Source organism: Zonotrichia leucophrys, chromosome 25 (genome assembly GCF_028769735.1).
Source record: "Zonotrichia leucophrys gambelii isolate GWCS_2022_RI chromosome 25, RI_Zleu_2.0, whole genome shotgun sequence".
Classification (NCBI taxonomy): domain Eukaryota; kingdom Metazoa; phylum Chordata; class Aves; order Passeriformes; family Passerellidae; genus Zonotrichia; species Zonotrichia leucophrys.
This window is the reverse complement of record NC_088194.1, coordinates 318,319-345,509: the sequence shown is the minus strand read 5'-3', so window position 1 is coordinate 345,509 and position 27,191 is coordinate 318,319. Positions and strand designations below refer to the sequence as shown.

General features: G+C 42.5%; 2 protein-coding genes across 6 annotated transcripts in view; both read right to left on the bottom strand.

Annotated features, from left to right (window-relative positions):
* Nucleotides 1–7,789: 7,789 nt before the first annotated feature.
* Nucleotides 7,790–20,872, bottom strand: RIT1 (Ras like without CAAX 1). 2 transcript variants are annotated; one of them, XR_010442782.1, is made up of 6 exons: nucleotides 20,706–20,872; nucleotides 20,058–20,114; nucleotides 16,163–16,236; nucleotides 13,161–13,352; nucleotides 9,270–9,745; nucleotides 7,790–9,020 (listed from the first exon to the last, which is right to left on the bottom strand). XR_010442782.1 is itself a non-coding variant. In XM_064732637.1 (5 exons), the coding sequence occupies exons 1-5, from the start codon at nucleotides 20,800–20,802 to the stop codon at nucleotides 9,515–9,517; spliced, it is 651 nt and encodes a 216-aa protein (XP_064588707.1). In that variant the 5' UTR covers nucleotides 20,803–20,872; the 3' UTR covers nucleotides 9,223–9,514. The 2 variants fall into 2 exon arrangements, 1 of the variants encoding a protein (XP_064588707.1); XM_064732637.1 differs by lacking the exon at nucleotides 7,790–9,020 and having other exon boundaries at nucleotides 9,223–9,745.
* Nucleotides 20,873–22,602: 1,730 nt separating this feature from the next.
* The window catches only part of KHDC4 (KH domain containing 4, pre-mRNA splicing factor), a 34,067-nt gene continuing 29,478 nt past the window's right edge, over nucleotides 22,603–27,191 (bottom strand). For all 4 annotated transcript variants that reach the window (XR_010442767.1, XM_064732492.1, XM_064732493.1 and 1 more), the window contains exons 13-14: nucleotides 26,530–26,621; nucleotides 22,603–23,821 (exon numbers count right to left, since the gene is read on the bottom strand). Coding sequence is in view for 3 of the 4 variants with exons in the window: in XM_064732492.1 (XP_064588562.1) it covers nucleotides 23,622–23,821; nucleotides 26,530–26,621 (292 nt within the window). In the remaining variant the exon portion in view is untranslated. The remainder of the gene's footprint in view (nucleotides 23,822–26,529; nucleotides 26,622–27,191) is intronic.

Sequence of the window (27,191 nt, the reverse complement as noted above, 5' to 3'; positions counted from 1 at the left end):
ACCATTTTTTCCCTCAGAAATCATTTTCCAAAATCGCTCCAAGGATTAAAAATTCCCTTTTCCCTTCGCTGTGATTTTCACATCAATCTCTTCAAATTCCTTTGGTTGAAAAGGAAAATAAATTGAATTTTTTTGTCGCTCAGGGTCAATGGATTGAGGGCAGGTAGGAGGAGCTCCAACATCTGGAATAAGAGAGAAGTGGAAAAAAATGCAGATTTTCTATTTTTGAATAGAATAAAAACATAAAAAATAAAAATAGGCAGTAAAGTGACAGCAGACTCACTGTAAAATCCCCAGGTGTGGTTTTATTCTTTATTTTGTGTCTCCTGTTGTCAAATGGACAGTTACAACTTGGTGTGGAAATAAAAATAAATAATAAAAATAATAATAATAATAATAAAAAAAAGAATAAAAGGCAAAAAAACCTGTAAGCTAACCTCCATCCTGTAACGCTTCCTTGTATGTGGAATTTGTTAAAGCAAATAAAAATGAAATAAATTTAATTTTTCGGTGGTTTTGTCTCGTTTGTGGCCGTGGGTAACAAACATTGAAATTCCGGGTTCGCTGCTGAAAATCGGAATTTCTGCGGGAAAAGGGAATTTATTCACAGGAGAAGAATAAATCTCGGGGGAAAATAATGTGAATATTGAATGAAATATTGAATGAAATATTGAATTGAATACTGAATGAAATATTGAATTAAATATTGAATTAAATATTGAATTAAATATTGAATTAAAGCAGGGCTGGAAGGGAGGAGGATTCAGGGTGAGCCAAGCAAGAGGATGGACAGAGATTATTGAGAAAAATAAATTATTTATTATTTATTATGGACAGAGATTAAGGATAAAAATAAATTATTTATTGGATTTTTTTATTTATTATGGACAGAGATTATTGATAAATTATTTATTGATTTATTTCTTTATTATGGACAGAGATTATTGATAAAAATAAATTATTTATTGGATTTATTTCTTTATTATCGACAGAGATTATTGATAAAAATAAATTATATTTATTATTGACAGAGTTAATTAAAATAAATTAATTTATTGATTTAAGTTCTTTATTATGACAGAGATTCAGATAAAAAAATGATTATGGATTTTTATTTTAGGACAGGATTATTGATAAAAATAAATTATTTATTGATTTCTTTATTATGGACAGAGATTAAGGATAAAAATAAATGATTTATTGGATTTATTTCTTTATTATCGACAGAGATTCTTGATAAAAATAAATTATTTATTTATTTCTTTATTATGGACAGAGATTATTGATAAAAATAAATTATTTATTGGATTTATTTCTTTATTATGGACAGAGATTATCGATAAAAAGAATTATTTATTGGATTTTTTTTTATTATGGACAGAGATTATTGATAAAAATAAATTATTTATTTATTTATTTATTATGGACAGAGATTATTGATAAAAATAAATTATTTATTGGATTTATTTCTTTATTATGGACAGAGATTAAGGATAAAAATAAATTATTTATTGATTTATTTCTTTATTATGGACAGAGATTATTGATAAAAATAAATTATTTTATTTATTTATTATCAACAGAGATTATGGATAAAAAGAATTATTTATTGGATTTATTTCTTTAATTATCGACAGAGATTATTGATAAAAAAATTATTTATTGGATTAAATTCTTATTATGGACAGAGATTATGATAAAAATAAATTATTTATTGATTTATTTATTTATTATGGACAGGATTATGGATAAAATAAATTATTTTTGATTATTTTATTATCGAAGAGATTATTGATAAAAATAAATATTTATTGGATTTATTTCTTATTATGGACAGAGATTAATGATAAATATATTGAATTAATTCTTTATTACGACAGAGATTATTGGAATAATTTTATGATTATTATGGACAGGGATTATTAATAAAAATAAATTATTTATTTGATTTATTTCTTTATTATCGACAGATTATTTATAAAAATAAATTATTTATTGGATTTATTTATTTATTATGGACAGGGATTATTGATAAAAATAAATTATTTATTTATTTATTTATTATCAAGAGATTTATAAAAAAAAATTATTTATTGGATTCTTTCTTTATATTATGACAGAGATTAATGGATAAAAAATAAATTATTTTATTTATTTATTTATTCTGGAGAGAGGACGGAGGGGGAGCAGCTCCAAACCGACAGGGAGGGGTTGGGGTTGGATTCTGGATTCTGGATTTTGGATTTTGGATTTTGGAATTTTGGAATTTAAATCCCTCCCTGGATCCCTGCGATGCCGGGAGGGGGCGCTGGGGGAGATTTTGGGTTGATTTTCACCCAAACCATCCCAGACCCAAATGATTTGGGCAATTTTTGGGAACATCGCCCAAAAACCCCCAAACCGGGGGGTGAGGAGCTGAAACTGCTGAGCTCAGAAACCTTTGGAAATTTGGGATTAAATTCATTAAATCAGATTTCCCAGAGATGAGTTTTTGGATCTCTTTCAACCCAAACCATTCCATGGTTTTATGAGCTCAGTGCCCAAAAATCCCCTTGCACCTAAAATGGGGGAGTGAGGAGCTCAAAGTCCTGAACTCAGAAATCTTTGGACATTTGGGATTAAATTCATTAAACCAGATTTCCAGAGAAGCTGTGGCTGCCCTGCATCCCTGGAGTGCTGGAACAGGGTTGGATCAGCTGGGATGGTGGAAGATGTTTGTCTCTTGGGACTGGATAATTTTTGGGTCTATTTAAACCCAAACCATTCCATTGCCCAGAAATCCCCTTGTACCCAAACTGGGCAGGTGAGAAGCTGAAAATGGAACTGGAACTCCTGAGCTAACTGTGGATACTTGGATTAAACACATTAAAACAGATTTTCCAGGCAATCTGTGGCTGTTTCTGGGAGTGCCCAAGGCCAGGTTGGACACTTTGGAGCACCCTGGGATGGTGGAAAGGGTCCCTGAGTTTTTGGATCTCTTTCAACCCAAACCATTTGTTCTATGAGAACATTGCCCAAAAATCCCCTTGACCTAAACTGGGGATGAAAGCTGAAATGGACGAAACTCTGAGCTAAGTATGGACATTTGGATAAATATTAAAGATTCCAAGCAGCTGTGCGTCCTGATCCTGGCAGGCGACAGTTTGATCATGGGTGTGAATTGTCTGTGCACTGAGAGTTTGGTCTATTACCAAACCTCCATTGCTCAAAATCCTTGCACCAAACTGGCAGGTGAAGCTAAAGAGTGAACTCCGACTAACGTGGATACTTGATAACACATAAATCAGATTTTCCAGAATCTGTGCGTTCGCAGTCCCAGCCGTTGCATTATCACCTGGATGTGAAATTCCTTGTCTTGCACTGATGAGTTTAATCTATTTAACCCAAACCATTCCATGGTTCTGATGAAACATTGCCCAAAAAATCCCTTGCACCTGAACTGGGGATGAGAACTGCAAACTGGAGCTGAACTCCTGAGTAATTTGGACATTTGGGATTAAATTCATTAAACAGATTTCCAGAGAAGCTGTGTGCCCTGCATCCCTGGCAGTGCCCAGGGCCAGGCTGGACAGGGCTGGGATGGTGCAAAGGGTCCCTGCCATGGCACTGGATGAGTTTTAAATTCTATTTTAACCCAAACCACTCCAAAGTTTTACTATTTTCATTTTTAGAGTTTTGGATTTTCTTTTTTAGAATTTTGGGATTTTTTTTTTAAGAGTTTTGGGATATTTTTTTTAGGAGTTTTGGGGTTTCACCACTGACCAGGACGCTCCATCCCTTCCAGCCATTTCCAACCCCAAATCGAGTTTTTATCAGGGAATAATCGGAGTTTTGGAGGCAGAACTGCCAGGGAATTTCTCTTCACCCTTCTCTGCTGGATCCCTCCTTTCAAACCAAAGGATTTGCATCATAAAAAGAGGGAAAAAAGCAAATTAAAAAGCGTGAACAGAATGGGTTGGACAAGGGGTGAAAAGAGAAATAAATGGGTTTGTGGGCTCTGAAAATCTCACAGATGTGTGTGCTCTGAATGTGGAACCTGAAAATGAAATAGAAATTAAAAAGAGATATATATTTAAAAAAATATATTATTATATTATATTATATTATATTATATTATATTATATTATATTATATTATATTATATTATATTATATTATATTATATTATATTATATATATATTTACATCTATCTATCTAAAATATATATAGAAATATATATATATATATAATATAGAATAAAGAATTGCTGAGCCAATCTGGCTGGATAACCAAGAGCCAAAAGGGATTTTATTTATTTATTTATTTATTAAATTTTTATTATTTTATGTTATTTAATAAAGGTTTTATGGCTTAGAGCAAAGGATAAACCCACCCCAAACAAGGAAATGTTTTTACCAAGCAGAAAAATCCCACATAATTTATGTTTTAAATATAAAAATGTGTATGCACATTATTATTGTAACATATTTGTGTATATATAATGTAATGTAATGTAATGTAATGTAATATAATATAATATAATGTAATATAATATAATGTAAAATATAATATAATATAATGTAATGTAATGTAATGTAATGTAATATAATATAATATAATGTAATATAATATAATGTAATATAATATATATAATGTGCATATATTTTATATTTTTATATATATACAAAATTTATATATTTATGTACTATAGATTATATAGATATGTAAATAAACACCATTTATAAATTTAATATATATATTATATTATATTATATTATATTATATTATATTATAATATTACAAATATATGTTACAATAATAATGTGTATATAGAGATATTTTTAAAAGTGTTTATGCATATAATGTATATACAATGTATAATATTAAAAAATTATGTGTCTTTATATCATGTGTATATATAAAATATTAAAATGTAGATAATTTATACATAATGCTTTAAAATGTGTATATATAAATATTAAAATGTGTATATATAAATATAAGTATATATATATAAATATAAAAATATATATATATATTTTATATATATATAAAATGTGTGTATATTTATTTTTTGATAAAATATTCTAAATAACTCAAACATTTTTCCCACTCTGGAGGAGAATTATTTCAGAAAAAGAGAATTTTTAAAGCCTGACTGAAGGTTTATCAATTTGGTATTTTTATGTATTTATATGTTATTTGTATGTAAAATTGGAAATAAGAAATGTTGATTTATAAATTTTATAGAATAAGACAGACATTGAGAGAAAAATGGAATTAGAAATCAAAGGATAGTTTTGTAAATAAGAATAGATAATTTCAGAAAAATAGAATTATGGAAGATGGATTGTGAGATAATTTTAATTATTGGTTTTAACTTTTAATATAGAGTAGTTAAAGGTGATAGATTAAGAAACACTTCTAATGAATTTTAATTAATTGGTTTTGATTGTGATGGTGTCAATTTTAATATTTAATTATTTAATTAAATTTATTTAATTAAATTAAATATAAAATTTAATTTCATATTTGTATTGTCCCACCTTTCACATGAGATTAAAATGGAATAAAAGTTTTTCAAATTCCTCTCAGTTTTCCCATCTTTGGGTCAGAAAAAGGCAAAATCCGACAAATTATTTCCTTGGAAAATCACCACAAATAAAATTCAGGTGGAAAATATTCAAATTTCAACAATTTAGCACCAAACTCAGTGAATTTTTAGGTTTTGCACCACTTAAATCTCATTTTTTCCCCCCAAATTTTACAATGAATTTTCCTCTTTGAGCAACCCCACCACAAACTGAGACAACACAAAAATTTGTATTAAAAATTATTTATATTGTGTCAAATAAAGCCATTGCTCTGTGTACAAACTCATACATGCCAAAAAATAAAACTCTTTGAATAACACTGTGTAAAAAAAAATTAAAAATAAAAATAAAAATAAAACCACAAAAAGTGCTGGCTGCTGTTCTAAAGGAAAAAATTGTGAATTCTATGAATTCTAGAATTTTAGTGAACGGCACTGCAGGACTCAGCTAAGGCACAAAATTCCATTTTTTGGGGTGATTCCTCCTCCTCTCCCTCCAGTTTTTGGCTTTTTATTTGAATTTTAGGCAGATTTTAATCCAAAAAATGAGAAAATCGCTGCTGGCTGCTCGCACAGGAGTCAGAAATTCTGAATTTTCCTTCAGGCGTTTTTTTGCTTCAATCTGAATTTTCTAAACCAATTTTTGGACTCTGTGGTTGCTGCCAGGGCAGCAGAGCAGGCAGGAGATGGAAAATAAATGGAAATAAATGGAAATAAATGGAAATAAATTGAAATATTCAGCTCAATCACAAAGCAAATATCAAATTTTCCCCGCCACTCTTCCCTTCTGTTGAAGTTTTCCACATAGAAAATAATTCTCCAAACCAACAGGCACAGGATTTTTTAGGGAATAACAATTTTTTACATATAGATATATATTTTTTTTAAATATTTATTTTACCAAGCCTTTTTCAGTTTTATTAAGTACAATCAGCTTTTTCACTCTCCCAATGAAGGATTCCAGAGAATTTTCCGGAGTTTTTCTCGGAATTTTCCTCACAGAAATTTCGTTTATCCACATCTGAGTGACCCAGTGTTAATTTTGATTATTAAACAGCAAAATCCAAGTGAGGGCCCAGGATCTGCTCCCAAAATTGCCGAAAAATCCACCAGAACCAGGGCAGGTGTGGAGCTCCTGACACCCTGAAAATCAAATTTTGGAGCATCAAATTCCTTTTTTAGAGCATCAAAATCAATCTTTAGAACATAAAATCCTTCTTTTGAGTATTAAATCTTCCTTTACAGCACCAAAATCCATCTTTAGAGTGTCAAAATCTTTCTTTAGAACATCAAATCCTTCTTTAGAGGATCAAAATTCTTCTTTGGAGCATCAAAATCCTTCTTTAGAGCATCAAAATCAATCTTTTAGAGCATCAAAATGATTCTTAAGAGCATCAAATCCTTTTAAAGATCAGCAAAATCCTTCTTTAGAGCATCAAAATCAAATTTTAGAGCATCAAAATCAATTTTTAGAGCATCAAAATCATCCTTTAGAGCATCAAATCCTTCTTAAGATCAGCAAAATCCTTCTTTATGAGCATCAAAATCAATCTTTAGAGCATCAAATCAATTTTTAGAGCATCAAAATCATTCTTTAGAACATCAAATCCTTCTTTAGAGCATCAAAATGCTTCTTTAGAGCATCAAAATCAAACTTTAGAGCATCAAAATCCTTCTTAAGATCAGCAAAATCCCTCTTTAGAGCATCAAAATCGTTCTTTAGAGAATCAAAATCCATCTTTAGATTATCAAATCCTTCTTTAGAGCATCAAAATCCCTCTTTAGAACATCAAAATCATCCTTTAGAGCATCAAAATGATTCTTAAGAGCATCAAATCCTTGTTTAGAGCATCAAATCTTTCTTCAGAGCATCAAACCCTTCTTTATAGCATCAAATTCCTTCTTTAGAGCATCAAAACCATTCTTTAGAGCACCAAAATTCTTCTTTAGAGCATCAAAATCCTTTAGAGCATCAAATCCTTCTTAAGAGCATCAAAATCCTTCTTTAGAGCATCAAAATCATTCTTTAGAGCATTAAAATCAATCTTTAGAGCATCAAAATTCTTCTTTAGAGCATCAAATTCCTTCTTTAGAGCATCAAAATCAATCTTTAGAGCATCAAATCCTTCTTAAGATCAGCAAAATCCTTCTTTATCAGCATCAATCTTTAGAGAATCAAATCTCTTAAGAGCATCAAATTCCTTCTTTATGAGAGCATCAAATCCATCTTTAGAGAATCAAAATCAATCTTTAGATGATCCAATCCATCTTTAGAGCATCAAAATCAATCTTGAGAGCATCAGCCCCTCTTGCTGAGCTTCCCAGGGTCTGGTCCCTGCCCGGCTCTCGCTGTCCCTGGGTGTCTGAGGGCCTGGCTATGCTGACAGGGGGTGCTGGCTCACTGATCCCAGGATATTTCCAGATTAAACGATTCTGGGATTATTCTGGTTTGTGACATCCACCTGCAGCACTGATCACTGGGGTGAAGTTGCACACAAAGATTCCATTTTGCTGGAAAGAAATCTGTCCCAAAAGAAATTCAGTGACCTCCAAGGCCATGACTTTGCTCAGCCTCTCACACTGTGGGCTGTCATTGTGGGGAGCAGCAAAATCCTCTTTTCCACCAGGAAAACCCCAGATTCAGCCAGGCTGGATCCAATTCCAGCAATGTTTCAGTTCAGCTCCTCTGCTGTGACCAAGCACAAACCAAAGGGCAGGGCCACCAACCCACCTGGGCTGTCTGAGGGCCTGGCTGTGCTGACAGGGACCTTTCCAGATGAAATGATTCTGGGATTATTCTGGTTTGTGACATCCCACCTACAGCACTGATCACTGGGGTGAAGTTGCACACAGAGATTCCATTTTGCTGGAAAGAAATCTGTCCCAAAAGAAATCTGGTGGCCTCCAAGGCCATGACACTGCTCAGCCTCTCACACTGTGGGGAGCAGCAAAATCCTCTTTTCCACCAGGAAAACCCCAGATTCAGCCAGGCTGGGTCCAACCCCAGCCATGTTTTGCACAGTTCAGCTCCTCTGCTGTGACCAAGCACAAACCAAAGGGCAGGGCCACCAACCCACCTGGGCTGTCTGAGGGCCTGGCTGTGCTGACAGGGTGCTGCTGGCTCACTGACCCCAGGGATATTTCCATCTGGAACGATTCTGGGATTATTCTGGTTTGCTGAATTCCCACCCACAGCACTGATCACTGGGGTGAAGTTGCACACAGAGATTCCATTTTGCTGGAAAGAAATCTGTCCCAAAAGGAATTCGGTGACCTCCAAGGCCACGACCCTTTGCTCAGCCCCTCACACTGTGGGGAGCAGCAAAATCCTCTTTTCCACCAGGAAAAACCCCAGATTCAGCCAGGCTGGATCCAATTCCAGCAATGTTTCAGTTCAGCTCCTCTGCTGTGACCAAGCACAAACCAAAGGGCAGGGCCACCAACCCACCTGGAGCTGTCTGAGGGCCTGGCTGTGCTGACAGGGGGGTGCTGGCTCACTGATCCCAGGGATCTTTCCAGATGAAATGATTCTGGGATTATTCTGGTTTGTTGAATTCCCACCTGCAGCACTGATCACACAAGGATTCCACGTCCATTTTGCTGGAAAGAAATCTGTCCCAAAAGGAATTTGGTGACCTCCAAGGCAGCTCCTCTGCTGTGACCAAGCACAAACCAAATTGCAGGGCCACCAACCCACGGCCTTTGGTGACCTGGTGGGTGCAGTGAAATAAAATGACAACAAACAAACACAACTGGTGCTGGGTGAGAAGTTCAGCACCCAGGATCAAGGCAGGAATGGTTCTAAACACACACAACGGGCAGGGCGGGCGTTCCCTCCCTCACAACCCCTCAGGTGTCCCACGTCCCCTCAGCGGTGTCACCGAGCTCCCGTGGCTGCAAAAGGTCACAGCTTCTGTCCTGCTCTGCAGAGGAATTCGCTGCTCAAGTGACCGAATCCTTCTTCCTCCTGAAGGGGGACTTGAGCCTTTTCCAGACGCTGCTCTTGGGCTTGGATTTCCTCTCCATGGCGGCGGCGGCCTCCCGGTCCTTGCGGCGGATCTCGCGCACCAGCGCGTGGAACACGTCGTCGATGTAGTAGCGGAAGGCGGCCGACGTCTCGAAGAAGGGGCAGCTGAACTCCCTGGCCAGGGCAGAGCCCTCCTCCTTGGACACCTGCAAAACAGCACCACTGCCTGCTCAGCCAGCCAAAACCAGCATTTATTCCTTTGCTTTTTGCTGGTTTGTGCTCTGGGCACAGATTGATTCCACCCAGACCCAAAGGCAGAGCCTCCCTCCTTGGACACCTGCAAAACAGCACCACTGCCTGCTCAGGGAGCCAAAACCAGGATTTATTCCTTTGCTTTTTGCTGGTTTGGGCTCCAAGCACAGATCGATTCCACCCAGATCCAAAGGTTTCCAGAGCATTGATTCCACCCATGCTAAGGCAGAGCCTCCCTCCTTGGACACCTGCAAAACAGCACCACAGCCTGCTCAGGGAGTGAAACACAGAGTTTATTCCTTTGCTTTTCCCTGGTTTGGGCTCCAGGCACAGATCGATTCCACCCAGACCCAAAGGCAGAACCTCGCTCCTTTGGACACCTGGAAAATGAGTGCACACCTGGAAAATGAGTGCACAACCTGATCAGGGAAGCCAAACCCAGGATTTATTCCTTTGCTTTTCTCTGGTTTGTGCTCCAAGCACAGATTGATTCCACCCAGATCCAAAGGATCGATTCCACCTGTGCTAAGGCAGAGCCTTCCTCCTTGGACACCTGGAAAATAGGACACTGCCTGCTCAGGGAGCCAAACCCCAGCAATTTATTCCTTTGCTTTTCCCTGGTTTGGGCTCCAGGCACAGATGGATTCCACCCAGATCCAAAGGTTTCCCTTGTTAAGGCAGAGCCTTCCTCCTTGGACACCTGGAAATGAGTGCACAACCTGATCAGGGAAGCCAAACTTCAGCCATTTATTCCTTTGCTTTTCCCTGGTTTGTGCTCCAAGCACAGATCAATTCCACCCAAATCCAAAGGCAGAATTTTCCTCCTTTGACACCTGGAAAATGAGTGCACACCTGAATCAAGAAGCCAAACCCGAAATTTATTCATTCCTTTCCCTGTTTGCTCTCTGTTCCTCTGTTGGACTCCAAGCCACACGAAATTCCACCCAATCCAAAGGTTTCCTGTGCTAAGGCAGAGCCCTTCTTCTTGGAACCTAGAAATGAGTGCACACCTGGTCAGGGAACCAAATCCCAGCCATTTATCCTTTTCCAATTCCTGGTTGCTTCCAGGCTACAGCTTGATTCCCCCCAAATCAAGTTTTCCTGTGCAATGGAGAGCCTTTCTTCTCGGACACTCGGAAATGAGTGTTCTTCAACTGAAGAAATGAGTGCACACCTAAATAGTGCACACCTGGAAAATGAGTGCACACCCTGGTCAGGCAGTCAAATTCCAGCAATTTATTTCTTCTCCTTTCCCTGTTTGCTCTCTGTCCCTGTGTGTGGACACTCCAAGCCCTAACACAGAACATTTCCACCCAGATCCAAAGGTTTCCTGTGCCAAGGCAGAGCCTTTCTTCTTGGACACCTGGAAAATGAGTGCACACCTGGAAAATGAGTGCACACCTGGAAAATGAGTGCACACCCTGGTCAGGGAAGCCAAACCCCAGCAATTTATTCCTTTGCTTTTCCCTGGTTTGTGCTCCAAGCACAGATCGATTCCTCCCAAATCCAAAGGCAGAGCCTTCCTCCTTTGACACCTGGAAATGAGTGCACACCTGGAAATGAGTGCACACCTGGAAAATGAGTGCACAACCTGGTCAGGGAAGCCAAACCCCAGCCATTTATTTCTTTTCCTTTCCCTGTTTGCTCTCTGTCCCTCTGTGTGGACACTCCAAGCCCTAACACAGAACATTTCCACCCAGATCCAAAGATTTCCTGTGCCAAGGCAGAGCCTTTCTTCTTGGAGACCTAGAAATGAGTGCACATCCTGGTCAGGGTTCCAACAGATTTTGTTTTTCTTAAACTTAAACTGAGTTCTTTACCATGTGGTATTACAGCCTTCTATTCAAACTGCACACTCATGCAACTTCTATCATTCAATTTTGGAATGGCCTCAGGTCAAATGCAGTGTTCTCTTTTTTCCTTTTAAACTCTAAGTTTAAAAGAAAAACTTTTGAAGTTTTTTTCTCTTAAACTCTTAAGTTTTCCACCATGTGGTATTAAACACTTCTATTTAAACTATACACTCCTAATCTCAGTTTTATCATTTAATTTTGGAAGGCTTCAGGTCAATTGCACAGTAGTCCAATATTTCAGTAACCAGGGTTCCAACAGCTTTTCTCTCTAAAACCCTTGATTCTTTACCATTATGAATTACAATCTATTCAATACCATCCATTCATTTATTTAATTTTGGTTAGTCAAATGCATGTTCTTCGTACAAAAGCAATTTCAACAGTCCCACGCACCTTTGTTTCTCTACTATTACAAAATTTACTTTTTAATACACACTCATTAGTTATCATTATTGAGGCTTCAGCAATCATGTCCTGTTACAGAAATCAATTCTATACAGTCAAAGACTTTGTTTCTCTAAAACTTAAACCCTAAGTTTTCCACCATATGATATTACACACTTCTATTTAAACTACACACTCCTAATTCAGTTTTATCATTTAATTTTGGAAGTCTTCAGGTCAAATGCAATGTTCCTTGTTCTGGACAAAAGTCTAAATTCTCATAACCAGGCTCCACAAGGGACAACTTGTTTCTCTTAAACTCTGAGTTCTTTACCATGTGATATTACACACTTCTATTCAAACTATACACTCCTAATTCAATTTTATCATTTAATTTTGGAAGGCTTCAGGTCAAATGCACAGAAAGTCCAAAATTCTCAGTAACCAGGGTTCCAACAGACTTTGTCTCTCTTAAACTCTGAGTTCTTTACCATATGATATTACACACTTCTATTCAAACTACACACTCCTAATTCAGTTTTATCATTTAATTTTGGAAGGCTTCAGGTCAAATGCAATGTTCCTTGTTCTATGAGCACAGAAAGTCCAAAATTCTCAGTAACCAGGCTCCCAACAAGGAACACACTTTGTTTCTCTTAAACTCTGAGTTCTTTACCATATGATATTACACACTTCTATTCAAACTATACACTCCTAATTCAGTTTTATCATTTAATTTTGGAAGGCTTCAGGTCAAATGCAGTGTTCTCTTGTTCTCTAGACAAAAAGTCTAAAATTCTCAGTAACCAGGCTCCCAACAAGGAACAGACTTTGTTTCTCTTAAACTCTAAGTTTTCCACCATGTGATATTACACACTTCTATTCAAACTATACACTCCTAATCTCAGTTTTATCATTTAATTTTGGAAGGCTTCAGGTCAAATGCATAGAAATTCTCAGTAACCAGGCTCCCAACAAGGAACACACTTTGTTTCTGGGATTGCTATTTCCCATCTCATTTCACACGAATCCAGCACCGCTCCCACTACGAAGACAAACACCCAGGAGAGGCCAAGCCCCCCTTGTCCCCCCACATTCCCCAGTATCAGCAGCCCCTCGGGAGGGCCCTCACCTGGCGCAGCTGGCTCAGGTCGGACTTGTTGCCCACCAGCACCACGGGCGTGTCGTCGGTGCGGCGCACGCGGTAGATGAGCTGCTTGAACTCGCGCACCTCGTGGAAGCTGCGCCGGTCCGTGATGGAGTAGCAGATGATGAAACCTTCCCCCGCCCTCATGTACTGGTCCCTCATGGCTGTGAACTCGGCCTGTAAGGAAAAATGGCATTTTAGCTCCATACAGATCCAGGGGTATTTTATTTCCATACAGCTCCTGTGGTATTTGAGTTGGTGTTTTCGAATTTCATTAAAATGATTGTAGATTATGGAAGACTTTGCAAAGCGAGCTTCTTCTCATTGGGAAGACCTCTAGACCTTGCATGACATCTTCAATTATTCTTTGCTTAAAAAGGCAAAAAGCCCAGAGCTCTCTCTCCTCAATTTGGTACAAAGACACCTCTTAGAATCTTTGGGACTTCACCTCAGACCTGGGGCTGCCCAATTGGACAGAAGCCAAGAGGTCCCACCCAGGTAATTCACTAGAAAAAGAAGATAAAAAAGGAAATAATCCCTTTTGTGGGGTGAACTCTGCCTGCAAATAAAAAATGGCATTTTAGGTCCATACAGATCCAATGGTATTTTATTTCCATGCAGCTCCTGTGGTATTTGAGTTGGTGTTTGCAAATTTTCAATTAGAAATGGGATTGTAGGGATGTGATGGAATGACTTCTGAGCAAAAAGCCCAGAGCTTTCTCTCCTCAATTTGGTACAAAGACACCTCTTAGGACCTTTGGAATTACTTCAATTATTATTTGTCTGCTTAAAAAGGAAAAAGGTCCAGAAGTTTCTCTCCTCAATTTGGTACAAAGACACCTCATAGAACCTTTGCAGTGACATCTTCAATTATTTTTTGTCTGCTTAAAAAGGAAAAAGAAGTTTCTCTCCCTCTTTGATAGAAAGACACACCATAGGACCTTTGGAGTAACTTCAATTATTCTTTGCTTAAAAAGGAAAAAAGCCCAGAAGTTTCTCTCCTCAATTTGGTACAAAGACACCTCTTAGGACCTTTGGAGCGATGTCCATTACTCATTGCTTAAAAAAGAAAAAACACAGAAGTTTCTCTCCCAATTTGGTACAAAGACACCTCATAGAACCTTTGGGACTTCACCTCAGACCTGGGGCTGCCTCATTGGAGGTCCCACCTAGATAATTCACTAAAAAAAGAAAAACACTAAGGAAATAATCCCATTTCTGGGGTGTTTTGTGGGGTAAACTCTGCCTGCAAATAAAAAATGGCATTTTAGGTCCATACAGATCCAGTGGTATTTTATTTCCATACAGCTCCTGTGGTATTTGAGTTGGTGTTTTCGAATTTTCAATTAGAAATGGGATTGTAGGGATGTGCTCCCTGTTGATGGAATGATTTCTTCAATTATTCTTTGCTTAAAAAGGCAAAAAGCCCAGAGCTTTCTCTCCTCAATTTGGTACAAAGACACCTCATAGAATGTTTGGAGTGACATCTTCAATTATTATTTGTCTGCTTAAAAAGGAAAAAGAAGTTTCTCTCCCTCTTTGATAGAAAGACACACCATAGGACCTATGGAGTAACTTCAATTATTCTTTGCTTAAAAAGGAAAAAAGCCCAGAAGTTTCTCTCCTCAATTTGGTACAAAGACACCTCATAGAATCTTTGGGACTTCACCTCAGACCTGGGGCTGCATGATTGGAGGTCCCACCTAGATAATTCACTAAAAAAAGAAAAACATTAAGGAAATAATCCCATTTCTGGGGTATTTTGTGGGGTAAACTCTGCCTGCAAACACAAAATGGCATTTTAGGTCCATACAGATCCAATGGTATTTTATTTCCATGCAGCTCCTGTGGTATTTGAGTTGGTGTTTTCAAATTTTCAATTAGAAATGGGATTGTAGGGATGTGATGGAATGACTTCTGAGCAAAAAGCTCAGAAGTTCCTCTCCTCAATTTGGTACAAAGACACCTCTTAGGACCTTTGGAATTACTTCAATTATTATTTGTCTGCTTAAAAAGGAAAAAGGTCCAGAAGTTTCTCTCCCAATTTGGTACAAAGACACCTCATAGAACCTTTGCAGTGACATCTTCAATTATTTTTTGTCTGCTTAAAAAGGAAAAAGAAGTTTCTCTCCCTCTTTGGTAGAAAGACACACCATAGGACCTTTGGAGTAACTTCAATTATTCTTTGCTTAAAAAGGAAAAAAGCCCAGAAGTTTCTCTCCTCAATTTGGTACAAAGGACCTTTGGAGTGATGTCCATTATTATTTGTTTAAATAGCAAAAAGCCCAGAAGTTTCTCTCCTCAATTTGGTACAAAGACACCTCATAGAACCTTTGGGACTTCACCTCAGACCTGGGGCTGCCACCTACATAATTCACTAAAAAAAACAAGAGAAAAAAGCAAATAATCCCTTTTGTGGGCTGTTTCAGCAGGAGCAAGAACCTCTTTCCCCTGGCTTGGTTTTTCTCTGCAAGAGCTTTGTTATTTTGCTTTTTATTCAACTTTTTCTGTTTCCAACACTACCTCAGAAGCCATCCTGCTGATTTTATGTCATTCAGGGTAGCTGGGCTGTTCCAGGTGTGGAATTTTGTTTGTAACAATTTGTGACTTCGATAATGAATAAACACGTCAATAATTTAATAATGTATTCTATAAATATTTTGAATTTTGTAGAGCTTAATTAAGGTAATCTTTTTTTAAAGGTAAATAGCTAATTGCAAAGTTTTGGTTTGTTATAGTTAGCAAGCTCATTCTGGTTGTAATCATAATTTGTTATTTTTATCGTTGTAAAAATTGGTTTTCTTTTATTGACGGTTGGAAGTGAACAGGTAAATTGAGGAGTATTTTTTAATGTTGAAAAAACACTTTTTAAAGTTGATGATAACAAGAGGTTATTTTCTTGGAATTACTGAAAGAGAAGGAAGTTTAGGTCATGGATGTTTCATGTTTTTTATGATTTTGTTGATCTTCTTTAGGTGCTCACGTACCTGCCCTGCTGTGTCCAGAATGTCCAGGTTGGCCGGCTCGTCATCGATGCGGATCCGGATTTTATAGGCGTCCTCTGCATCCCCAAAAAATTGGGATAAAAGCACAAAATTCATCAGCTCCCAAAGGAAATGCTCGCCCAGAACCTTCCAGGAGCACTGCACTGCCTCAGCCTCAGCTCTGTTTCCATTAAATCAAGTGAAATTTCGATTTTTTTCTGGTGTGGTTTAACATTTCATGTGCACAAATCGTGAGCACACAGCCCAGAAATTCATTTTGGTCACCTCGGTGGAAAACACAGAGGATGAACACTTTGTTTTCCTCAAAGCCAGAAAATATCTGGGATTCAAGGGAAGAACTGCTCACCAAGTGCTGATTTCTTAGAATTATAATATATATCAGCAAAATATATGAAACATTACACATGTAAATGTATTTATATTTTAGACAAATATATTATATTATATTATATTATATTATATTATATTATATTATATTATATTATATTATATTATATTATATTACATTATATTAATAAATATATTACAAATTATATCTATATATAAATATATTATATATTATATATAAAATAATATTATAAATAAATGAAAATAATATTATAAATATTTATACGTAATAATATATTATATATAATATATATAAATACTATATTATATATTGCATATGTTAATATTACATATATATTATACAGGTAAATATATATTTACATATATAATATAATATTATATATAATATATACATATTATATATATTATATCTACATATTATAATATATATAATATGTGTATATATGTGTTTATACATGTATATATATAATTTTATTTTGTTATTTTATATTATCATATTATTATTTATATTATTTCATATATATTGATATAAAATTATATAATATATATTTTATAATATACATTATATATTTTTATTTTATATATTTTTATTATATATGTATATATTATATTACATTATATATAATATAATATAATATAATATAATATAATATAATATAATATAATATAATATAATATAATATAATTAATATCATATCATATCATATCATAGAATATCATAGAATATAATATAGTATAATAGAATAGAATAGAATACATATACAAATTTACATATATATAATATTTAGTTGTGTATATATATTATATATGTATATTATATATATTATATATGTAAATATTACTTATTATTAACACCATATAAAAATGATCTGTCTATAAATATATAAACACACAAATATTCTGTCCCTCTCAGTCAGCACTGCTACACTTTAAGAACGCATTCTCAGCAAGAATTTGACTTTTTTCCCTCCACTGGTTTGGTTCAGGTTGGAATACCAGATAAATTTAAATATTTCTCTCTTCTCCTGGAGATGCTGCTGAGCTTCGACAGCACCAGAGTTGTTCCACCCCTCCCAATTTCTCAAACACAGAGAACAATTTGTCCTGACAAGTGAACAGCAAAGAGCTGATCACAGCACAAAGTCTGGATTTTGTGAACAGAGAACCCAAAATGGCTGAGCAGCACTTGCAGAGCCTGCCTGCCAACACACACAGGGCATGCCCTGGATGGATGGATGGATGGGAAATATGAAAGGGCTGAAACTCAGGATTCACACCCCACTCTCAGAACTCTCAAATCACAGAAACACAGAGAGGGCTCAGGTGGGAAGGGGCCACAGCAGATCCCAGGCAGGGACACCCCAGGGCACAGGATGGGGCCAGGTGGGTCTGGGGTCCCCAAACAGGGACACCCCAGGGCTCAGGGCTGCTCCAGGTGGGTCTGGGGTCCCCAAACAGGGACACCCCAGGGCACAGGGCTGCGCCAGGTGGGTCTGGGGTCCCCAAACAGGGACACCCCAGGGCCCAGGATGGGGCCAGGTGGGTCTGGGGTACCCAAACAGGGACACCCCAGGGCTCAGGGCTGCTCCAGGTGGGTCTGGGGTACCCAGGCAGGGACACCCCAGGGCACAGGGCTGCCCCAGGTGGGTCTGGGGTCCCCAAACAGGGACACCCCAGGGCTCAGGATGGGACCAGGTGGGTCTGGGGTCCCCAAACAGGGACACCCCAGGGCACAGGATGGGGACAGGTGGGTCTGGGGTACCCAGGCAGGGACACCCCAGGGCTCAGGGCTGCTCCAGGTGGGTCTGGGGTCCCCAAACAGGGACACCCCAGGGCTCAGGGCTGCTCCAGGTGGGTCTGGGGTCCCCAAACAGGGACACCCCAGGGCTCAGGGCTGCTCCAGGTGGGTCTGGGGTCCCCAAACAGGGACACCCCAGGGCGCAGGGCGGCCCCAGGTGGGTCTGGGGTCCCCAAACAGGGACACCCCAGGGCTCAGGGCTGCTCCAGGTGGGTCTGGGGTCCCCAAACAGGGACACCCCAGGGCTCAGGGCTGCTCCAGGTGGGTCTGGGGTCCCCAAACAGGGACACCCCAGGGCTCAGGGCTGCTCCAGGTGGGTCTGGGGTCCCCAGGCACGGAGCCCCCACAGCCTCTCTGGGCTCTGCTCAGGGCTGGCACTGCCCAGGGCAGCAGTTCTGCCTCCTGGGCAGGGGCAGCTCCTGGGCTCAGGCCCTGCCCGTGGCTCTGGGGCCATTGCTGGGCCTGGAGCAGAGCCTGGGGCTGCCCTGACCTCTGCTCACTGGGATGGACTGGGACAGACTGGGACAGACACTGGGACAGACTGGGACAGACACAGGGACAGACTGGGACAGACTGGGACAGACTGGGACAGACACTGGGACAGACAGGGACAGACTGGACAGACTAGGACAGGCACTGGGACAGACATAGGGACAGGCACTGGACAGACATAGGGACAGACACAGGGACAGACTGGGACAGACACAGGACAGACTGGGACAGACACAGGCAGACACTGGGATAGACTGGGATAGACACTGGGACAGACACTGGGACAGACACTGGGAAGACTGGGATAGACACTGGGACAGACACAGGGACAGACACTGGGACAGACACTGGGACAGACACTGGGACAGACTGGGACAGACTGGGACAGACACAGGGACAGACTGGGACAGACTGGGACAGACACTGGGACAGACACTGGGACAGACACTGGGACAGACACTGGGACAGACAGGGACAGACACAGGGACAGACAAAGGGACAGACTGGATGACTGGGACAGACACTGGGACAGACACTGGGACAGACACTGGGACAGACACTGGGACAGACTGGGACAGATAGGGAAACTCAGGTACATTCAGAGACACCCAGGGACACACACAGGACACCTGGGGTCAGCCAGGAACACTCAGAGACATTCAGGGACATTCACGGACAGACAGGGACACCCAGAGACCCCCAGGGACAACCATGGACACCCAGGGACAGACAGGGACACCTGGGGACACTCAGAGACAGCCAGGGACTGACACAGGGACACCTGGAGACAGTCAGGAGCACCCGGAGACACCCAGGGACACCTGGGAACACCCAGGGACAGACAGGGACACTCAGAGACAGCCAGGGACATCTGGGGACACCCAGGCACCCCCAGGGCTGAGCTCCCTCTCCCCGGGGCTCCTCTCCAGGCTGAGCAGCCCCAGCTCCCTCAGCCTCTCCTGGGCAGGGACCCTCCAGGCCCTTCAGCACCTTTGTCACCCTGCAGGAGCTCCCTGTCCCTGCTGTGCTGAGGGTGCCAGGGCTGGGCACAGCCCTGCAGAGGGTCAGCACTGCCTGCAGCCCTCCCTGACCTGCTGGGAATGCTCCTGTTGATGAATGATCCCAGATCAATCCACAGGCAGATTTACAAATATCTTTGAATTGAAGGCTTTAAAGCCATTGACTGTTACAGCTTGACCTGCCAAGGGAATGAATGAAGAGAAAAGAGATTTTCCTCACCGATGGTGGGATCGTGATCCTCTGGGAAGCGGTGACTGATGAACTGCATGGTCATGGCTGGAAGCAGAAACCAGGGAACAACTGAGCAACTCCCCAGATCATCACATCGTTATCGCACACACCCAAACCGAGCACGGCCCACACCGAGCGCGGCGCTGCCCTCGGCCCGGGGATGCTCCGCCCGTGGCCAAAGGCGGGACCGGCTCCGGGACGCGGCCGGAGGCGGAAGGCGATGAGCGGGACACCTCGGGAGGGGCCGGGACACCTCGGGAAGGGCTCGGACACCTCGGGATGGGCCGGGACACCTCGGGAGGGACCGGGACAGCCTGGCAGGGACAGCTCGGGATGGGCAGGGCGACCTCGGGAGAGGTCGGGACATCTCGGGATGGAGAAGCCGTGATGTTCCAAGAGGGGCCGGGACCCTCGGGAGGGGTCGGGACACCACATCGGGGACAGCCCGGGAGGGTCGGGAATGGGCCGGGACACCTCAGGAGGGGCCGGGACAGCCCGATAGGGACACCCCGCGATGGGCCGGGACACCTCGGGAGCGGCGGCACCGCGCCCAGAACGGGGCTCCGCTCAGCGAACGCGGCTCCTCCCGGCCCCGCCGGGTTCCGGGGCCGGCGGCGGCCGCAGCCCCGCACTCACCGCTCTTGCCGACGCCTCCCGCGCCCAGCATGACCAGTTTGTACTCGCGGGACTGCCCCGGGGCGCCGCCGCCGCCCGGGCGGGCTGCGGGATCCATCGCCGCTCCCTGAGCGCTGCCCCGGCCCCGCTCGCAGCGACACCGAAATGGCGGCGGCTCCTCCGCCTCAGCGCCCGCCCGGGCCCGCCCCGGCCGGGGAGCGCAGCGGGCGGGGCCCGACGGCGGCTCGGCGGGGACAGGACGGGAACAGAACGGGGAACACAACGGGGATACAAAGGGACAGGATGGGACAAAGCGGGTACGCAACGGGACAGGACGGGATACGGCGGGGACTCGGCGAGGACACAACGGGACATGGCACTGCCCTCGGGACCCGCAGGCCCGGGACTCCCCTCCCCGATCTCGGGGTCTCTGTCAGCTCCGGGGTCGCCTCCCACCCTGCACTTCCTCCCCCATCCCCACATCCCCAGCACCCAGTCTCCCCGCCCGAACCCTTCCAGCCCAGGTCCCTCACCCTGGGTTCCCTCAGCCCGACCCCCCCTCCAAGCCCCTCACTCCGGCGATCCCCTGATCCTTGGACCCGACCCCTCCAGCCCTGAGGCTCCCCCAGCCCGCATCCCCCTACCTATCACAGGCCCCAAATCTCGGGATCCCCGATCCTTGGACCCCCAACCCGGACCCCCTCTCCAGCCCCAGGTCCCCTCAGTTCCCCCCCACTCCTCCACCTCCGGGATCCCCCGATCCTTGGGGACCCCGAATCTCCCCAGCCCTGAGGGCTCCCCCAGCCCCGCATCCCCCCTACCCTTATCACAGGCCCCAAATCTCGGGGATCCCCTGATCCTTGGGGACCCCCAATCCTAGACCCTCTCTCCAGCCCCAGATCCCCTCAGCCTCTCAGTTCCCCCCCAGCCCCTCCACCTCTGGTGATCCCCTGATCCTTGGGGACCCCGAACCTTCTCCCGTGCCCAAGGGCTCCCCCAGCCCTGCATCCCCCCTACCCTTATCACAGGCCCCAAATCTCAGGGACCCCCCAGTCCTTGGGGACCCAACCCTGGAGCCCCTCTCCAGCCCCAGGTCCCTCAGCCCCTCATTCCCCCCCAGCCCAGCCCCTCTGGTGATCCCCTGATCCTTGGGGATCCCGAACCCCCTCCCAGCCCTGAGGGCTCCCCAGCCCCGCATCCCCCCTACCCTTGTCACAGACTCAAATCTCAGGGACCCCCTGATCCTTGGGGACCCCCAACCCTGGACCCCCTCTCCAGCCCCAGGTCCCCTCAGTTCCCCCCCAGCCCCTCCACCTCTGGTGATCCCCTGATCCTTGGGGACCCCGAACCCTCTCCCAGCCCTGAGGGCTCCCCCAGCCCCGCATCCCCCCTACCCTTATCACAGGCCCCAAATCTCAGGGACCCCCCGATCCTTGGGGACCCCTAACCCTGAACCCCCTCCCAGCCCTGAGGGCTCCCCCAGCCCCGCATCCCCCCTACCCTTATCACAGGCTCCAAATCTCAGGGATCCCCTGATCCTTGGGGACCCCGAACCCCCTCCCAGCCCTGAGGGCTCCCCCAGCCCCGCATCCCCCCTACCCTTATCACAGGCCCCAAATCTCGGGGATCCCCTGATCCTTGGGGACCCCGAACCCCCTCCCAGCCCTGAGGGTTCCCCCAGCCCCAGAACTTCCCCACAGCCCCAGGGCTCCCCCAGCCCCGCATCCCCCCTACCCTTATCACAGGCCCCAAATCTCAGGGACCCCCCAATCCTTGGGGACCCCCAACCCCAAATCCCATCCCCGAGGGCTCCCCCAGCCCCAGAACTTCCCCACAGCCCCAGGGCTCCCCCAGCCCCACATCCCCCCACACCCTTATCACAAGTTCCAAACCCCGCCCAAATCAGCAGCAGGAAGCAGAATATTTATACATTTATTTATAATGAAAGTATGGTTCTAATTATTTACAACACATGGGGAAGCCGAGGTTTGTACAGGTGAGGCATCCCTGGCTGCAGCAGTGACACAGCCCCTTCTCAAAACTCCTGTCCCAAAAGCTGCCTTGGAGCAGTCCCTGTGTCACTGCTCCATGCAGGAGTTCTGGCTGCAGCAGCCCACCCCACTCAGTTCGTGTCCAAAACAGTCCAAAAACAAGTCCAAAAACTCATTCCCAGGTTCTGCACGTGAGGCAGGAGCTGCTGCCCTTTGGGAAACCACTGTGGAACCTTCTGGCTCTGGTGGAATCCGGTGAGTGAGGGAGGAGATGGGGCTGAGCCTCTGGAAAAGGAATTCCTGCTGAGTTGGAGTCCTGGAAACAATTCAGCACTAGGGCTACAGTGCCAAGTCCACCTGGAGCAAAGTGGACCTATCCAAAAACCTGAGCATCCCCCAGCCCAACATCTGGCCACAATGAGAACTTGCGGGATTGGTAAAGTCACATTTCAAAATAAAACCAAGCTGAGTTACAGGAGATGTCTGAAATAAAACCAAGAGTTTTCCAAACGTGATGCTCAAGTTTTTCATGACTGTTGGGTGTTTCTTCCCTCTGGTGAAAATCCAAAATTGAGGCTGAGTCACCAGCAGAGCACTCCAAAAACGCAAAGTGAAGTCAGTGGCACTGACTCTTCCCTTTATCTGGGAGGAACTGAAAATGTGGCCCAAGAGGCTTCCCTGGTTCCTCTTTACAAGGGACTAGGCCAGTCAGGATGCTGCTCCAAATACTCCTTTTTAAAATTGACAAATACACTGCCAAAAATGAAGATTTCTTTAAAAAACAATGGAGCCCTTCCAAGGGGAAATTGCCTTTTCTGCGAATGTAAAAACAACACCTCTTTGCCAAGTTCATTCTGGAATATACATGCATTATTGCTAGAGGGGGGGAGAAAACCAGATGAATGAAAACTCTTGTGCAGTTTTTTTGTTTTGTTTTTTTTTGTTTTTATGGTGCCATCCAGAAAGGCATCTGTTGTTTAGCTCGTTGTTGTGAGGATGGGTACTGGTACCCCAAACTCCAGCCCTGTGAAAAAGTACTTGCGTTTTTATGGCCACCGTGTTCCTCCTCTTCATCTGAAGAATCTCCAGCATAGGCCACTAATCCAAAGCCCTTCTCTGCAGTTTTCATCTTCTTGGCTTGATGATCTAGGAAGGGAAAACAAAACAAACCCCCCCACCAGCACCCCCAAGAAGGAAAAAAAAAAAACAAAAAAAAAACAAAACAAATCAAAAGAGATAAAATGCCCCGAAACGAGTTAATCATAATAAAAAAAGATGTTAATTGTAAATTGTTAGTTGGACACCATTTTGAGGTCACAAGGCCAATGGTCATCCAAGGTCGAAGGCCACACGAAACAGCACCAGCAACAGCCATGTGATCCATCAGAACCATGTAAGAGAACACAGAAACAAGAAAGAAACACACAGAAAAGGTCAAGTTAGCAAATGGCTCTCAGGGAGGGCAATTTCACCGATTTAAAGAGATCAACACGTAAAGGAAAGCAGAAATTTTGCTCAAAAGGAAGCTAAACAGGAGAGCAGTGTCGGGGAGCAGGACTGCGGAAGAACTAAGGTTGAACCAGGCTGGTGATGGCCCTGCAGGGCTGAGGGCACTGAGCTGCAGGGCTGACAGCTTCAAACCCTGCTGGGTGACAGCAAAGGTGGAATCCTGGAGCACTGCTGCTGTCTGCAGCCAGGAATGGGTGTAAGTGGGTGTAAATGGGTGTAAATGTGTGTAAGTGGGTGTCAATGTGTGTAAATGGGTGTAAGTGTGTGTAAATGGGTGTAAGTGGGTGTCAATGTGTGTAAGTGGGTGTAAATGGGTGTAAATGGGTGTAAGTGGGTGTAAGTGGGTGTAAGTGGGTGTAAGTGGGTGTAAGTGGGTGTAAATGGGTGTAAATGTGTGTAAATGGGTGTAAGTGGGTGTAAGTGGGTGTGTGTGTAAATGGGTGTAAGTGGGTGTAAATGTGTGTAAGTGGGTGTAAGTGGGTGTCAATGGGTGTAAGTGGGTGTCAATGCGTGTAAATGGGTGTAAATGGGTGTCAATGTGTGTAAGTGGGTGTCAATGTGTGTAAATGGGTGTAAGTGGGTGTCAATGGGTGTGTGTGTAAATGGGTGTAAGTGTGTAAATGTGTGTAAATCCCCACCCGAGCAGCCTCTGAGGCAGCTGCTCACAATGCAAAGCTACAAAACAACCCCACCACATTCTGTGCTGCCTGATGGGCCAAATCTCCCTGTTTTTAGTCCCTGTTAATCAAACTCTACTCATTTCATACAGATATTTATTAAAGCTTTAAGAAGCAACCTGTGTGTAAAAAAACCAAAGCTACAAAACAACCCCATCACATTCTGTGCTGTCTGATGGGTCAAATTTCCCTGTTTTTTAGTCCCTCATTTAATCAAACTCTCCCTCATTTCATACAGGTATTTATTAAGGCTTTGAGAAACCATCTCTGTGTATAAAAATGCAAAGCCAGAAAAAACCCCATCACACATTCTGTGCTGTCTGATGGGCCAAATTTCCCTGGTTTTAGTCCCTCACTTGACTAAACTCCCTCATTTCATACAGATATTATTTAAAGCTTTGAGAAGCCACCTGTGTGCATAACAATGCAAAACCACAAAACAACCCCACCACATTCTGTGCTGCCTGATGGGCCAAATCTCCCTGTTTTTAGTCCCTCTTAATCAAACTCACTCATTTCACACAGATATTTATTAAAGTTTTAAGAAGCAACCTGTGTGTATAAAAATGCAAAGCCAGAAAACAACCCCACCATGTTCTGTGCTGTCTGATGGGCCAAATTTCCCTGGTTTTAGTCCCTGTTTCATCTAATCAAACTTTCCTCATTTCATACAGATATTATTAAAGCTTTAAGAAACCATCTCTGTGTATAAAAATGCAAAGCCAAAAACAACCCACCACATTCTGTGCTTCTGATGGGCCAAATTTCCCTGTTTTATCCCTCATTAATCAAACTTCCTCATTTCATACAGATATTTATTAAAGCTTTAAGAAACCACTCTGTGTATAAAAATGCAAAGCCAAAAACAACCCATCACATTCTGTGCTATCTGATGGGCCAAATTTCCCTGGTTTTAGTCCCTCATTAATCAAACTCCCTCATTTCATACAGATATTATTAAAGCTTTAGAAACACTCTGTGTATAAAAAGCAAAGCACAAAACAACCCACACATTCTGTGCTATCTGATGGGCCAAATTTCCCTGGTTTTAGTCCCATTATAAACTCCCTCATTTCATACAGATATTATTAAAGCTTTAAGAAGCACCTTGTGTATAAAAAGCAAAGCTACAAAACAACCCACCACATTCTGTGCTGTCTGATGGGCCAAATTCCCTGTTTTAGTCCCCTGTTAATCAAACTCTCCTCATTTCATACAGATAGTTAATTAAAGCTTTAGAACACTGTTGTTAAAAGCAAGCACAACAACCCACCATGTCTGTGCTGTGATGGCAAATTCCGTTTTGAGTGCTCACGATAACCCTATTTCATACAGTATTATAAAGTTTTAAGAAGCCACGTTGTAAAATGAAAGTCAACACCCATCACATTCTGTGCTGTCTGATGGGTCAAATTTCCCTGTTTTTTAGTCCCTCATTTAATCAAACTCCCTCATTTCCCACAGATATTTATTAAAGCTTTGAGAAGCCACCTTTGTGCATAACCACAGCAAGCACCAGTGATTTATTTTAGAGCAGTGCAGCATCACCTGCTTTGCACTTCAACACCCAACAGCCAAAAAATCCCATCCATTTGGGCAAGTGTTAAAAGCAGCACCATTTGGGAGAGGAAAGTGGACTTGGGAGGGTGTTTGGGAAATAAAACTCACCATGGCTGCCTGGCAAAGACCCCGCACCTTTTCTTTCTTCCGATTCCGATTTCATTCCAGTGACAGGAAAAGCTGGTGGAGGCATCAACTGCCTGTTGAAAACAAGATTTTTTTCTTTTTTAAACCAAGCTAAGAGTCAAAAGTAATAAAAATCAAATTTCTACCTGAGATCTTGGGGTGAGGAGTTGAATTTTAAATTCCCTGACTCTTCCAGTGACTGTGCATGGATGGATGATGGATGGATGATGGATGGATGATGGATGGATGGATGGATGGATGGATGGATGATGGATGGATGGATGGATGATGGATGGATGGATGGATGATGGATGGATGATGGATGGATGAAGGATGGATGGATGGATGATGGATGGATGATGGATGGATGGATGAGGATGGATGATGGATGGATGGACGGATGATGGATGGAGGATGATGGATGGATGGATGATGGATGGATGATGGATGGATGGACGGATGAGGATGGATGGATGATGGATGGATGGATGATGGATGGATGATGGATGATGGATGGATGGATGATGGATGATGGATGGATGGATGATGGATGATGGATGGATGATGGATGGATGATGGATGGATGGATGATGGATGATGGATGGATGGATGGATGGATGGATGGATGATGGATGGATGGATGG

What these genes read in the sequence shown, in the direction of transcription:
- RIT1 (XM_064732637.1), bottom strand. Translation starts at nt 20,802, where the DNA reads ATGGATCCCGCAGCCCGCCCGGGCGGCGGCGGCGCCCCGGGGCAGTCC. An exon ending in TTCTGGACACAGCAGGGCAG is followed by an intron (nt 13,353 to 16,162) that starts GTACGTGAGCAC and finishes TTTTCCTTACAG; the next exon opens with GCCGAGTTCACAGCCATGAG. An exon ending in ACCTGAGCCAGCTGCGCCAG is followed by an intron (nt 9,746 to 13,160) that starts GTGAGGGCCCTC and finishes GCTGTTTTGCAG; the next exon opens with GTGTCCAAGGAGGAGGGCTC.